This window comes from Diabrotica undecimpunctata, chromosome 4 (genome assembly GCF_040954645.1).
Source record: "Diabrotica undecimpunctata isolate CICGRU chromosome 4, icDiaUnde3, whole genome shotgun sequence".
In the NCBI taxonomy this organism is placed as follows: domain Eukaryota; kingdom Metazoa; phylum Arthropoda; class Insecta; order Coleoptera; family Chrysomelidae; genus Diabrotica; species Diabrotica undecimpunctata.
In genome coordinates this window covers 96,709,609-96,726,113 of record NC_092806.1, presented here as the reverse complement: position 1 = coordinate 96,726,113, position 16,505 = coordinate 96,709,609, and the positions used below count along the sequence as shown (strand labels likewise).

The 16,505-nt window shown below is 32.1% G+C and overlaps 1 protein-coding gene across 5 annotated transcripts in view; it reads right to left on the bottom strand.

Moving 5' to 3' along the window:
- Positions 1–16,505, bottom strand: part of LOC140439806 (sulfite oxidase, mitochondrial-like) — a 107,869-nt gene that overhangs the window by 43,135 nt on the left and 48,229 nt on the right. For 4 of the 5 annotated variants that reach the window (XM_072529951.1, XM_072529952.1, XM_072529954.1 and 1 more), the window contains 3 exons: positions 7,616–7,800; positions 6,137–6,308; positions 1,489–1,678 (listed from right to left, as the gene is read on the bottom strand). In XM_072529951.1, coding sequence (XP_072386052.1) covers positions 1,489–1,678; positions 6,137–6,308; positions 7,616–7,800 — 547 coding nt within the window. The remainder of the gene's footprint in view (positions 1–1,488; positions 1,679–6,136; positions 6,309–7,615; positions 7,801–16,505) is intronic. The other variant, XM_072529950.1, reaches the window with a different exon arrangement.

Genomic DNA, 16,505 nt, shown 5'->3' with positions numbered 1-16,505 from the left:
GAAATGATAATCTTTTATCGAAAATATCAGCGCAGTTTGCCGCCTAGTCGTATAACATTAATTTATCTATTCCTGTAGGGGACGATACTCAAGCAGTAAAAAGCTTCTCACATTTTAGAGTCAAATTAAATACAAATAAAAGACAAAAAGCAGAAAATCAAAAAATAATAATGAAAGACAATAAAGTTATTTTTAGCTGACAATACATTTCACTCCAAAACCATACATCGAAAAATAAGATCTATAAAACGAAACCAATAGTATATTATGAATGAGAGATATGTGTGGTGACAGAAGATACTGTAACAATTGTATAATTAATTTATATTTAAATGGGAATAAGCCACAATTAAAGGTTAAAATACGTTTATTGACGTTTCAATTTCCACTTCGGAAATCGTTCTCAAAATACAAACATTAGTAAATTAAACAAATTTTGTTTTTTGTTACTTAGTGAAAAATTCTTCTAATAATTTAATTTTATCTGACTCATCTATATTGAGGTTTATAGTATTATGAGGTTTTTTTCCTGGTTTTTCCCTCATAATTTACTATGGAATCACTAACAGGAGAATTTTACTGTCATCATGACATGTATTTGTCTTTTTAAAGACGAATTACATGTTATGATCTTTTCTGACGGATATTCTCAAGTTAAAGTTGATTTCATGTAATCGAATGAACTATCTTATAAGTAAAGTCGTCCCAGGAACGCAACTCAACAATATTGGCAATATCATTTTAAAGTCGTCTACTTTAAAATGTATAAGGTATGTCTGAATTGTCAATATAGATGAGTCAGATAAAATTAAATTATTAGAAGAATTTTTCACTAAGTAACAAAAAACAAAATTTGTTTAATTTACTGTTTGTATTTTGAGAACGATTTTCGAAGTGGAAATTGAAACGTCAATAAACGTATTTTAACCTTTAATTGTGGCTTATTCCCATTTAAATATAAATTAATTTAAAATGCCACAAGAAAATAGCTTCAGAACAATATTAATTGTATAATTTTTACACAAACTGGAGTGTTTCTCGTGCAGTGGTTATACCAATACTGAGTGTGAGGACGCCAAAAATAGCTTCTCCCCCCTTAAGTATGATAGTGGCGGTGGCTACAGGACCGTATTATTTTACGTATATAAGACATATACACACGTTAATTAAATAATTAAATATAAAATGAAAATAAAAAATACTTCATACAAAAATAAAATATGTGTGGAGGGACGGAAAGGGAGAGCTTGTGAAAGAAAAATTCTAAGAAATATCTGTTAACCAATCCACAAAAATGGGATATAGAATTCCGTATATATCCACGAATTTTTGCGAACTGTTCAAAGGAGCTTCATACACAATGAGTCATAATTTCTCTCTTTGTATAATTATTTCTACATACGTATTTGAATTTAATGACGTGATTTTTTACTTATTTACTTACATAATATTTACCTACTGTCATAACCATAGGAAAGTGCTTCTTACCTTGTCCGTCATTTCTTGCCTTCGCAATCCTCCACATTGAGCTGTAATTGTAACGGTTCTATGTGGTAATTGCTTTATTTCGTCTAAATTAAAAGTCTTTGAACCTGCACCTTCAACGTCGATTGTTAGTTTGAAATCTTCTGCAGATACTCTAGGTACTGGTAGATGGTTTCTTATATAAAATATATCACTGAAAATAGTATTGAACAGAACCACAGTTAATTATTTTTAAAAATAAATTCAAATTAAAGATAAAAAAGAACAATGAGAAACACCTTCCTTTTTCTTTTGTTCAAATAGTTTTAACAATATGATACAAAATCCATATCTTTGAATATTGTGTAACGAATCGTAAGAGAGGCGCCGATCTATATACCAGGAAAACTATATTCGACCCGGAAATATTAATAAACAGGAATAGATGACTGATAAAATTTATCATTAATTAATTATTGAAAATTTAAGAGCAATATCAGACTGAACTGTGGGGAAGCGAAAAGGATTAGCTAAGAGAAAAATACGACGCATTCCAAAAGAAATATCTTTTTATCTTACATAATAAGGTACATGAATTTCGGGTAGATATAGAGGCATCTTAAGAAATTAAAATAATCAGATAATTATGGAACAACACTAGGATAGAAAAAATATGTCAAAAAAATTTTAATGGCATAAGACCAGATCCACCAGCGTCCTCGGCTAAAGATATTTATTAAATAGATCACAGAGATAAAGAATAAATATTTAAAAACACATATAATGATTTAAATTTAAATCAACGTCGCAATATTATACAATTTGAGGTAAATAAATGGAGCACTTAAATTATTTCAAAACGAATAACATTTACTATTTTTAACGGAAATTAACCGAAATGTCAGTTGAAATAGGATTATTTTGAAATTATTTAGAAATTGTCGAAATTATTTTGTATCATTACTTGTTAATACAAGAAAACTCCTGTGACAATTTAATTTAATTTTTATTTTAAATCTTAAACCAAACCTAATAGCGAACAAGAAAGAACAAAGGATTGTATTTATATCATACATTGCAAATGTAAAAACTTTTATTTAGGTGAAAAATCAAGATCATTAAAAATGATTATCAAACTTAAATCATAATTTGACATATCACAGACAACTAAACACTCATATAGGAAAATTAACATAGAATTCAGTGAATTTATGTATAGTCCTGAAAGAAAGACATAGTAAAAAGGGAAAAATTAAATAAGCTGTTCTTATTATGTTAAACGAAATCAACTGCGTCGCAAATTCTTCGGTGGGATTTTATAGAATCTGGTTACCAATTTTGAAAGTAGAAATCACTACAAAGGAAATACCATCATTAGTTAATCAATAACAAATCGATGATATATCGTTTATGTGTTAAAATCACATACATATTAAGTTAGAATTTGATGTTATTGAGAGTAAACTAAATTTATGGCAAAATACTTACCATATTGGGACAATACCAGGAGTACTTTCCTGTTTTTTTATGATTTACAATGAAATTGCTAACTAGAGAATTTTACTGTCTTCATTGGATGCGGTTGTCTTTTTAAAGATAAATCACATGCTATAATCTTTCTGATAGGTATTCTAAAGTTAAAGTTATAGTATAGTTCTTAATAGTGGACAGCAGAGTATCCCCATTATATATTGAAAAAGAGATATCTTACATAGAGATCCTCATAATGGTGATTACAAAAATTCTACCTAAGGTAGTTTCAAAAATGATATATTATGACTAATTCGAGTTGACCATCTATTGTCAGTTCTTCTCGCTAAATGTCCCGCCCACAGCCATTTTAAAGATTAGTGACCGTGGTTTTCTGTCTGATCCATTCTATTTTTTTTTAATCCGTACATCGGACAGACCAACCGAAGAATCAATGTTAGACGAAAAGAACATCGAAATGCCATCTAAAGGCATGTTCCTTGCAAAAAATGTCTCAAACACAGGACATACAATAAAATTTAACCAAACTACGACACTAGCTAACATTAAAATTAAAAAAAAATGCGAAATAAGAGAATCAATAGAAATAGAAAAGAATCCCAAACAGTCTACACCAAAGAGATGATGCTCATAGGCTTCCAATAACATGAAAAACGATATTAAAGAAAAAGTCAAAAATACATCAAACCACACAAGACTAGTGGACCCCCTTCTACCTATACATGGACAGGACCAATCACAAGAAGCTTTGCCAGGGACCGTTTTACGACCAGAGGAACAACTGACAGTGCAAAACACCCCATCGAATGGAAAGACGAAGCTAAATACTTGGAAGTCATAATGGATAAAGGACATAAGTAACCCATTAATTATGATATTATTTTTCAGAACATACTACCAAAAAAATTTACAAAAAACATAAAAATACGGCTTCGGCCACCAAAAAAATACTAACAAAAAACCGGCTCAAGACACTAGAGGACAACAAGACGTCCACGTAAAGAACATTTGGCTGATATTTTTGCCCCTATCGCCCATCAGAGTGCTATAGGGGAGAAATGGATAGTCTGGAGTATTGGAGCGCGTTGGAGTGATTCCTGTTTACACACGAATTATGGCACTATATGGAAAACTTTATTTTTAGGTTTATAAATATAAGTTATACTTTATACAAAGTTGTGCATATTTTAAAAATTAAAATATAATCATCAAATATTAAATTTTTTCAGTCATATATGCGGTTTGTCAGAAAGTATGAATTGTGGATATTGTTAACTCTTACATAAAATTCATACTTTTTGATAAACCCCATATATGACCGAAAAACTAAATTTAAACCAACAATTTTTAACGGGTTTTTACCCACATATTTAGTGGCTCAATACATGTATACCTAGTGCACTGACGATGGAACATGGATTCCGAAAACGTTTTGTGATATATCCCGACTGGGTTTTTAAATTATATACCTTTTATAGGGGATTTTTAATAATTTTTTTTTAAGTATCAAGTATGAACAGAATTAAAGCATTGGAAGAAGAAAGGAGCGTCAATAAAGCTAGAGAATTGATTAAAACTGTTAAACACGGGAAATGTCTTATATGGGACACACAGTGAGGTGAAATCGATATAGAGTATTACGACTGATCCTTAAAGGCAAAATAAAAGGCGGTAGAGGTGTTGAAAGAAAATAAGTTTCTTGTTTAAAAAACGTTCATGAATGGACTGAGATATCAAATGCAGGACAATTATTCCATGTGGCAGAAGCCTTCGCAATGGTGATCGCCAACGTCGGATAACTCTGATATGGCACGTGAAGAAGAAGATACAAGTCCTCGAGACTTAAGCAGATCAATTCTATATAATTTTTACACCGATGCCCAATATACCTCTTATTTTGCTCTTGGCAGGTAAGTTCTGCCAAAACTGCCTTACTATGCTGGAGGTTAGCCTGCAGGACTCTGATTGGGAACATTGAAGCCTTTAATCGTCTTGAATGATACCTTTCCAAGTCTGTAATACGTCTTCAAATGAGCAGCCCTCAATGATTTGTACGAGACCTTGTTGATAGTATAGGTACTACCCAATTTCCGACTTTTCAACAACCAGTCTTTTGTCTTAAGATATTCATTTTGTTTCCTTAGGCGGCTTCTGAGAAATAACTTATCAGCCTCTTTCTCAAGGAGGCGTGTGACGACCATGTGACCCTTGAGCATATTATCGGGCTCTATGTTTTATTTTTAGTATACTTTTTAGCACAGTTTACCTACAGGGTCTCTGAGCTAAAAGTTGTTTATGGAACTGCATAAAATGATTCTGACTTCCGATAGGAGACTTACCCACCTGTTGATAATCATATCTGCTTGAGCCTGATTTATTTGAGTATTAGGATGGTGTCTTTGTGCCACCGTCATCTTGGATAGTTTTGTGACCTTACTATATAAGCCAGTCTACTCCTTAGAGTTCCTTGAGGTTATAGCAACTTTTTGTTGCGGGTTGTATTGGGATTTGTGATAATGTAATAGATATCTGTGATTTATAAATTAACCATGGTGACTGTGAGTATGTGTGTGTATGATTTTGTTGTATGTTTATGGGTTTGTGTATCTGTGTCATATTCAACTGACAAATCTACAGTGGTGACATAGCTGAAGTCACTAAGACACGTGTTAGCCACCAAGTCACTCAGTTGATACATGGGTGTTTATTTGGTTAGACCTTATTTATACCTATCCTATTTATACATAAGACGTTACCTATCAGCCATTGAGACGCGCAGTGTCGGGGTCGAGAACAATTCCACATATCTACACATACACACATACATATATATATATATATATATATATATATATATATATATATATATATATATACATATGCATATACACATGCATAGACACCACGGAGTAGGAGTGTTATATAAAATATATTACGAATTACTTATGTAATCTAACAAGCGTCAAATATGCAGGGTAATCCATTTGAAAAACTAAAATTTCCTATATTATAGGAAAAACGAAAGATTTGTCAACAACGTAAATATCTTAGACTTATTGGCCATACTACAGAACCAAAGCAAATTTATTATTATCATATTAGCCGTTTCTAAAATAGTTCAAGCAATACATTTAATTGCCTCATATTGTATGAACGTAGATTTTATTTTGACGTATCTTACTTTGGGGTATGAAAATCCTCTACAAGTAAAGATGATTTAGGTCCTCCATTAAATGGCTTCTCAGTTACCGGAATTAGTCTCGGGTCTCTTGTAGGCTCATTATCGAAAGGGAGACCCGCTGGTGGGGTATAGCAAACTTTTTTGGGCGTAGGGGGCGACAATTTTAAATTCCCTGTGAACATATAAAAGAAATTTTTATTTAACTGCCACACATGAAAAAATTTATTTTTAATAGCATCTAAAAACGAGTCTTTTATACTTTACAACAAAATTAACTATTAGAAAACTAGATACAAAATAGATGTAATTTGTTATAGCTTACAGTATCATTAGAAGAGTATTTGTTTATTTGATTTTAGTTAGCCAGCCATACAATTAATATTATTTAACTGTAAACAATTATTAGTAAGTGATGGAGTCCACCGTTACTTGATGGAAATTAGTAAGAAAACATATTATATATAAATATAACAGTTACCGTATTCAACATTAATCTATTGCTATTTTGCAATGTGTTAGAATTATATCCAGGAATGTACAAATCTTCGAAAATCAAATTTATTTTTTGTTAGTTTATAAGGAGCCGCAAAAAAACTATTACACATTATTTATTTAGTTGTTTAATATAATTACAATCTAAAAATACAAAATAAATAAATTTCTTGGTTATAAATCATGAAATTTCTGCCATGTTATTGATTTAAAAAAAGAAAATCGATCATACCTAAATTACTACGGCCACATGGCCAGAATAATGGGGACTAAGGAACTATTGTTAGTAGAAGGAAATGTAGAAGGCCGAAGACCGAGAGAAACATTTCCAACACACTGATCTGTCATAAAATATTTTGGAGACAATTTTGTTCAGAAATGATGTAAAATACCGAAAAAGGAAGTGTCCGGAATGTACTCATGACCGTTCGTAAAAATTGTTGAATGCTGCGGAGGTTTGAAAGAAGGCAGTTTGTGAGAAACTGTGATTATAATGGATGGCGAGATATATTTTAGGCTATTACATTCTGAAATGAACGATGGATTTTATACCTTTAAAGGAAGTTAAATTTAAACAAATGCGAAATTTGCTGGCAAAGTTAAGTTTTAATATTTTGGAGCGAAATTTCTAACATCTTGTGTTGACCAAGTTTGAGAAAAAACTCTAGATGCTGAGTTTTATATCCACATATCTTAACCAGATTTTATTAATATTTTTATAATCAAGACGAATAAATAATATTTTGGTATTTCTGTGGTTCGTGGCATTATGACAGGTGGACTCTGTAATGATTGAAGCAGAATAAAATCAATTTTATATTAAGAGAAGATAACCTTTAAATCTAACTTAATTTTATCCAAAAAAATTTGGTTGATATAATGTCAACAGTTTTATTAAAATGGTTGGAAAGCTCAAAAGGAAAAACGTATGAAATGCTTCATTTATACATAACCAATAAAATAACTTACTTCTTTAGCCTACTTTACCTATTCGATATTTTTCTAAAATTACGTATGTACTGTTAGTTAGATGTTGTGTGTAAATTTCCCAATAAGGATCCAATGGTCCACCAGCAGCCATCATGAGTATATCAGCACCACCAGGATGAACATTAAGATAATCAGTGATATCGTACACACCTTTATGAAATGTTACCCATACTCGTGTGTCTCTGTAACAATAAAAAGATAATAGTGAATTATAAAAGAGCAAAAACAACTTAGTATTTCATTCTAACAAAACGTACAGAGAACGTTAATGCAGTGCCCTTTTTAAAACTTTGGTCTGTAAGTTATACGGTTGTGGCTCTTTTCACGACAATTCAGGATCTGACAATTGAATTGAAACGAAAAGTCAGTAAAACTCAAATTCAAAATGTTGGATTTACCAACAACACAGCAGAGTAAAAAACTGGATGTTATCAAGAACTTTATTATTTCCAGTGTGTTTTAAATTTACAATATATCAGCACTGATTTAGTTAATACAGATAATTTATATGCTTTAATTTCCTTCTTTTTATCTTTTAAAATTTTTTTTATTTCTCTAAAACATTTAAAAATAAAGATTATACAATCTTCTAATATTTGAAAGTATTTTTTGTATACATACTCGTATGCATGTATATATACTAAGTGACACAAAAAATAAGCATCAACATATACACACATTAAAATAATCTAGGGACAAAAACAAAATGCGAGATTACAGAAGGATTTCAAATAATTACGTTGGCAAAATATCAGAATGTTGGCAAAACTGTAACCGTCGTGGAAGATCTGTTGGAAATAAATTTTGAACAGGAGTGAAGTGATAAGGATGGAGGTTCTCTTTTTTTAGAATTCTAACAATAGACGACTGACTTACTCCTGTTGCTGCTGATAGATGTCGTGAACTTATTTTAGGATTTTCATCTACTCGAACCAAAAGTTCATCTTCCTGATTAGGTGTGATTTGTTTCGGTCGACCACCCCGATTTTTAGTGTGAAATGACCAAGTTTCACCTAAACTACGATATAATCTTGCAAAAGTTTTGTGATTTGGTTGCCTTCTGTTTGCGTATAACATTCCATACCTTCTGGCTGCCGAGCGACCGCAAAAATTTTCTGGTGCGTATACGCAAGTCATATCTCGCATTTCTTCATTAGTAAAATGATTGTGACGAGGCATTTCCATCAAAAAAAGTAATGATTACTCCTAAAAAATGCAACATTACACTACACTGTCACACCAAAAATAATTTACTCTGAACAAATGACATTTACCAACAACAATTATCTGACAGTCCAAAGCATACTTTTCATAAATGAAATAATATTTGAAATCCTTTTTTAAGACTCTAGGCAGTTCGACTGTGTTTTTATCGAAAACGGTTGAAATTATCATGTTTAAACAAGAGTACCAATTTTACGTAAAAATGATGTTTACGTCATATTTTCTAATAAAAATCACTACAAAGTTTCATCAGAAAAAGTTTAGACTCAATTTGATCATTAGGAATGATCCACCTGGCGCCCTCTATGACAAAACGTAAAATTGTAAATAAAATACTATTTCTTGTCTAAGATTATGCCTCTGTGCCAATTTTGATGGCAATTTATAAATATACAGGGAAACTATTAGCAAAAAACGAAAAACAAAAATTAACTTTAACACCCTGTATCTTTTTTCTCAGCAACATTTTATTAAGACATATTTGGCCCAATAGCCATATTTTGGTCCAAATAACCTGTCCTTAGTCTATGTCCCAATAGTTATGACTCACCCTGTATATACAGCAAGTAATATTATTTCATTTAAAAGCTCTTGTATTTCACAGTATGTTCCTTGATTTTTGTGAAATTCTGTTGCGCCGTTTCAGGTAAAACTATGGATAACCTTTATCAATACGGTAGTCTTTACTTTTTATACAAAAGGCTTGACAATAAATTTACTTTTTTTTTTCGTTTCCTACATACTGATAAATTTTTTTATTTATTAACTGTCGAAAATCTGACGTTATCGATATTTTTCTAAAATGTCAATACTTATATGGTGCGTGATACATAGTTTGAAAGCTCTCGAGTCATTCAATATGTATCTATCGCGATTCTGTCGCGTATTTTAAAAATGGTGACTGTTCAATAACGACCATTAAAAAAATATGAATATACCATTTTTCAAAGTAAAAACGTCGCATGTCTCAATTTATATAAAGTGACGTCACTTATATTTAAAATTTCCAGAACGTCATCCTTAGAGTTCAAATTTTCCTAATACAGTTAATAATACGAAACCCATACAGAACTACTCGATCTTTCATAGGCCTCAACATGGTATAATAATCAGAAAAATGTAATCATTATATTTAGAATTTTAGAATTATATTGATTAAATAATTAATAATATAAATTTTATGAAATAACTCTTTTACTAATTTTACTAAAAAAGCATAGAAAATTATTTAAAATAAGGGTTTTTAAAGTTATTTTTGTTAATTTGTTGCTTAATTATTGCAAAAATAGCTTGAAAAGTTAATTTTTTTAAAATTATTTTTTAAAAATCCACTAAAACATTAATTTTGCATGAGAATATCACAAATAATCAGGTTTAAACATTTCAAGAAGTTTCATTATTGCAAAATTGAAATTGTTTGTCCCAAAAAGCTTTTATCTACAACGTTATTATGCGTAAACTATTGAATCTACATAAAAGCACCAAATTGAAGAAAAAGGCTTATTTTATTAAATTAAATCATTTAATGATTAAAAAGTTTATGTTAAATATTTTAAAATAGGTTTGCAACAGTACTGTGATTTTAAGCTTATAAACAATTAAAATAACTCAGGCGCAATAGCATGAAGGAATTTTTTTATTTTGTTGGCATTTTTACATGAATTAAAAAAAACTTTTATTTATAAAACTTAAATTTAGCGGGGCTTTATTTATGAATAATAAGCAATTTTAAAAGCACCATTTCAAAGATTAAGAGTTCAAGAGCGGTTCAAATTTATATAAATATATTTATTTATAAGTTTACAGTTCGGTACTCTCTTATCAACTAAACTAACTCATAATATCATTACATATATATAGCAAAAGTATTATTCTAGAATAATCCAAAGTAGTCCCACCTCTAATTCGCCTACGTGACCGGTTGTTCTCTCTCGCACTCGATACATCGCAAAGGTTCTCGAAGCGTTTTCGAGATGCAACAGTTACATGGGCCATGCCGCAAGCATGTTCGTAACACTGCTCCCCTCTTAAATCTTAGCGTCCCGATCAGCAACTCTATATGTAGGCCCAGGATGGCGGAATCTACAGGACTATCCAGCTCTGCATGAACCCTTTAGAAAGAAATAACAGTCTACTGACTTTGAAGGATACGATCTCGGGTTAATGCAACACAAACTAATTCGTACGCCGGTTTTTTTGGAAGATAACTTCAAGCATGCTTCTGACAATCTTCCAGTCCAGATTATCTAGTGCATGGCCTATCTTGGGTAAGGCCAAATTCTTGATGTCGCAATTGCACACAATTTTCTTCAAATTAGTTGAAGCACGCCATATATCCTCGTAGATTGCCCTGTCTGTATATGACTTCCTGGTCACCATATACAGCAAAGATCGAGAACCATCTTATAATCTCAGTACTCTTCCAACTTTAGGCTGCTGGTTTTTAACTCGTCGTCTCTCGTCGTTTTTAATTCGGTCGTCCAAACGACCGAATTTCTTATAAAATACGGATGAGATTCCTTTAGCCATCTCAAGACCTTGGGCAACACAGTGGGCTAGAGAGACGTTATGCGGGACACTAAAAAGATCCTGCTGAACTTCTGTGGTCACGCCGAATCTAGCACTCTTTCTCTCTGCGTAATTTGACATAAATTCATTAAAGCTTGGTCGCCGGTCATCTTTGATCTCATGTTGAAGGGTTCGTGCTTCTTCTGTTTCATTTGAGCCAGCTTATGGTGCAAGACGATTTATGTGAACTACTTTTGGTTTAACTTTCGACAACTTCTTAATTCGGTATATTACGTCATTTATTCTCTTTTTAATTTCATATGGACCTTCCCATTGTCTTTGTAGTTTAGGAGACAAGCCTCGACGACGTTGTGGATTATAAAGCCAAAGAAGATCACCTACTTCATAGCTTTCATTCTTGCATCGAGAATCATATTGATCTTTCATTCTGTCACTAGCTAACTGGATGTGTTGTTGGGCAAGTTCATAAATGTTATTCATTCTTAACATCAGGCGGTCGACATAATCTTCGCTTGCAACATGTTCTTCGGAAGGTCTGCAGTCAAACTCTAGGTCGCAGGGCAAACGAACTTCACGACCTAACATCAGGCAGGTTGGAGCCTGGCCTGTAGTTTCATTCACGGCCGAGCGGTAGGCCATCAGAAATAAATGAATGTGCTGATCCCAATCTCTTTGATGTTCTGATACAACTTTGGACAGGTGTTTACCCATTTTTCGGTACATTCTCTCGACCATTTTATCTGATTGAGGATGCAGGGGTGTCGTTCTGGTCTTATTGACACCAATCAATTTACAAACGTTTTGGAAAAGGGTTGACTCGAAGTTTCGCCCTTGGTCGGAGTGGATCTCCAAGGGAACACCAAATCGACTAAAGAATTCTTTAACAAGTACCTCTGCAATGGTAGCAGCTTCTTGATTTGGTATCGCATAGGCCACAGTCCATTTCGTAAAATAATCCATGGCTACCAGGATATATTTATTTCCATCATTTGTCTCTGGAAGTGGACCTGCAATGTCGATTGCTACTCTTTCCATAGGACTACCAACATTGTACTGTTTCATGGGTGCCCTCTTTTTACCAACTGACCATTACTGGTTGCACACAGTTCACATTTCCGGCACCATCTTCTTACACCATCTTTACAGTTCACCCAATAGAACCGTTCTCGAACCTTTTGCAGATTCTTCGTAATACCAAAGTGTCCACCTGATGCACCGTCATGTAACTGACGCAATACTTCTGACACTTTACTTTTAGGTACAATCAACTTAAGCTTATATTCTATACCATCATCGTTCTCAAAAGGTTCTATACAGAAGATCATCTTTTAGCACTAGGCAATTCCATTGACTCCAATAACACTTGACTTCGGTACTACATGCACTAATGTCTTGCCAAGAAGATCTTTCACTTCGACGCATCCAATCCAATACTCTTTTTATAAATCGATCTTCTGCTTGAGCGCCTTGTAGCTGTTGAGGCTGTCATTGATCATTAATGACGGTGGTTCGTCTCACGGGGCAAAGTCGTGCTTCTAATTCAAGACAATGATTACGATTTACACTGTATGGCCGTCTTGACTGAGTCTCAGCATTTGAATGACTTTTTCCAGCCCAGTGTTCGATCTGTTCTAGCTTTCTGACTGTTGTATTATTTTCATGCAATTTACGACGAATGTGACCTACGCCGTTACCATTCCAACATCTGGGTTCACGTCTCTTCGGCATCATGTTACGAACTACTTTCCGTACGATTTCCTCCAGACGTTTATCGTTTTGTACGTCGCTCTCTTCAGAGGTTCGTACTCGATAGCTCCGTGAAGCTCGACTAGCTGGCTCGTGTTCCAAGGCAATGGCGAGCGCTTCATCTAAAACTTTCGGTCTTGCTAGTTGTAAAGCTTTCTGTAGTTCACTGTCTCTCAACCCATTGGTGAAAGTATCTACAGCAATTTTTTCCAATATGTTGTCTGGTGCCTCTGGATGAGCAACATCTGCTTCAAATTCTTGCAAACTCTCACTTGCTCGTTGGATTCAACTTCTTATTTGTACTTTGTAGACTTACTTTTTGTAGATGGGCATCTCCGTAACGTTTGTCTAGTCGAGTGAACAAGGTCTGGTAACATTTTTCTTGACCCTTAGGAATTGATCTTAGAATATCTGCAGCATCACCTCGTAAAGCAGCAGTCAAGGAAACAGCCTTTTCTTGTTCTGTCCAATGATTGGCTGTCGCAATAGCTTCAAATTGTCTAAGGTATATGGACCAAGAGGACTTTCCATCAAATGGTGGCAATTTGAATCTCATATGATGTGTCGTTTCGTCTCTCGGTGATTCTTCTTTTACTACCGGATCTAAGGCTACTGTATTAACTGGTGGTAGCACTTTCGTGTTAGTTATCATGGTCTCTAATTGTTTGATTTTCTCTTCTACGTCTTCTATCTTGTCGTTTACATTTTCCTGTATCTTATCGAATGTTTTAGAGACTTTTTCAAACTTCTCACTATTCTGAATACATACTTCGTCGAATCTTCTAGACAAATTTTCGAATTTCTCGTCGTTTTGTCTAGCTGTTTCTGTCTTAATTTGACACGTTTCATCGAATCTTTTGGAAACGTTCTCGAATTTATCATCATTTCTTTTAGAAGATTCTTCAATTTTTTTAGAAGTTTCTTCAAACATTTGTGAGACGTTTACAAGTTTACTATCATTTTTTGTAGAAGTTTCTTCAATCATTTGCGACACATTTTTTATTTTCGTTAAAACTGCTTCTTCCGCTGACTGGAACTGGAATGTCTCTGGGTCTTCTCTATTCTTGTTGAGGACAGTCTTCAGTCATTCTTGGAGTATCTTCTTGGACCCGCTGCAGTCTTCATCGAGTTCTTCTAGCTACCCATGCAACTGTTTTACTGAAAGTTCTACTAGCAGCATCTTTAGTCAGGCACACACGTACTTTTTTTTTAATATTCTTTCGTACATAGATCACTACCGAACTACGCGGATATTCCTGATGAACAATACTTTTCAAAAGTTCAAAAGTCTTTTTCAAAAGTCACTGCTGAAATTATTTTCAAATCTCACACCGGACACCAACTGTAGCGCTTTTAAATAAAACGAGCAGTTCTAATTTATATAAATATATTTATTTATAAGTTTACAGTTTTGTACTCTCTTATCAACTAAACTAACTCATAACATCGTTACATATATATACCAAAAGTATTATTCTAGAATAATCCAAAGTAGTCCCACCTCTAATTCGCCTACGTGATCGGTTCTTCTCTCTCGCACTCTATACATCGCGAAGGTTCTCGAAGCGTTTTCGAGATGCAACCGTTACATGGGCCATGCCGAAAGCATGTTCGTAACAATAGTTATAAATAATTTCCTCAAAAATAAATTAAAAAAAAAATAAAGTTTTTATTTGAAAATCAAATCTATACGTGTTAGTGTTTCTTTGAATTATGCTTATTATTTTTACAATTACTTTTTTGACTGAACATTACAAATATATTTTAAAAAAATTAATTGTTTTAAACTTTGTATAATTATAAATAAAAATAGTAAAATTAAGTATGTAAATTAATATGTTAATTATATATACGGATAAATTCCATAATTTTGATTTATAATCATACAAAGTTTTTAACAAATAATTTGAGTAACATATTTAATTTTTGTAAAATCCATTGTGTATAACTATAATACATAAATATTTAAATTGCTTATTATTTTATAACCCTTTCTGCTTACAATAAAATAAAAGTAAAATTTTGCAAAAATAAATATATTTTTTAATTGTTTAAACAATTTACTCGGTAAAATAAACAATTCACAAATTAACCAAATGCAGTTTTATGATCTAATTATGTGGCAACTATTATAAATTTGAATTTATAAATATAGTTTTTGAAATTGTAAAATCGGTTCGCTTTAAACCCTTTATCTTTGGCGCATCATGGACGGCTCATTTTTAAAGGAATCGTTTTTAAATTTTTGTATGTATAAACTTGAACTTTTAATCAATTGCTTATTGTTTATAAACAAAGCCCAAGTGAGTTTTTGAAAAAAAACTCACTGATGTTAGCTTGGGTTTTAAGGGTCGTAGGATATTATGTTTTTTTAGAATTCGTGTAAAAATGATAAAATAACGAATACAAAAAAAAATTAACTTCCTGTATGTTATTGTGTCTGGGTTATTTTAATTGTTTATAAGCTTAAAATCACAGTAATTTTAAAAACCTGTTTTAAAATATTTTACATAAATTTTTAATTTACTAAGTGATTTAATTTGATAAAATAAGGATTTCTCTTCAATTAGGTGCATTCATAATTTATATAGGCCTAATAGTTTATGCATAACGTTCTAAAGAACAGATTACTTGGATAAATAATATTAAATTTTGCAATACTTGTTAAAGGAAATTTCTTGAAATTTTTTAAGCTGAATATTTGTGATATTGTCCTTACTCTCAAGCAAAATCAAAGTTTTTTGTGAATTTTTAGAAAAGTTATTAATAATTTTCAAGAAATCAACTTTTGAAGCTATTTTTGGAATAATTACGTAACAAATTAACAAAAGTAACTTTACAAACCCTCATTTTAAATAATTTTCTACGTTTTTTCAGAAAAATTGTAGGTATCACTTTTACATATAATTTAGTGGTCTTCACTTTTAATATTTATTGAAATAGCGATCTTACGTTGTTTATATATTGTTTATATGTAAAAAGTAAGTTTAGTGTTTTGCATATTTTGTTTATTACATAGTGTTATTAACAAATTTATCAAAAGCAGTTGTTAGATACTTGTATTAACTAATGTCACAGGAAAATCCTTAGTTCTCTGGTCCAGTATGAGTTACAAGCTTAGACACGGAAAGAGAGAGGACAGATAACGTTCATTTAATAAACCTTCGAAAAGTGAAGCCAGTTTTGATGTGACCCATGATACTATAACTAACAAGATAAGTCAACGGGCATGTTCTTGCATCTCTCTCGCACACCTGTGACGTAAACCCGAGACAACTTTAATGATGCCAAATTAAATGCTCTATCTGTTGCTATCCGGTGTGCTTCAAAATGTAGAATAAGATTTTTATTTATTTATTGATGTAGTAAAGACTTTGTATATTATATT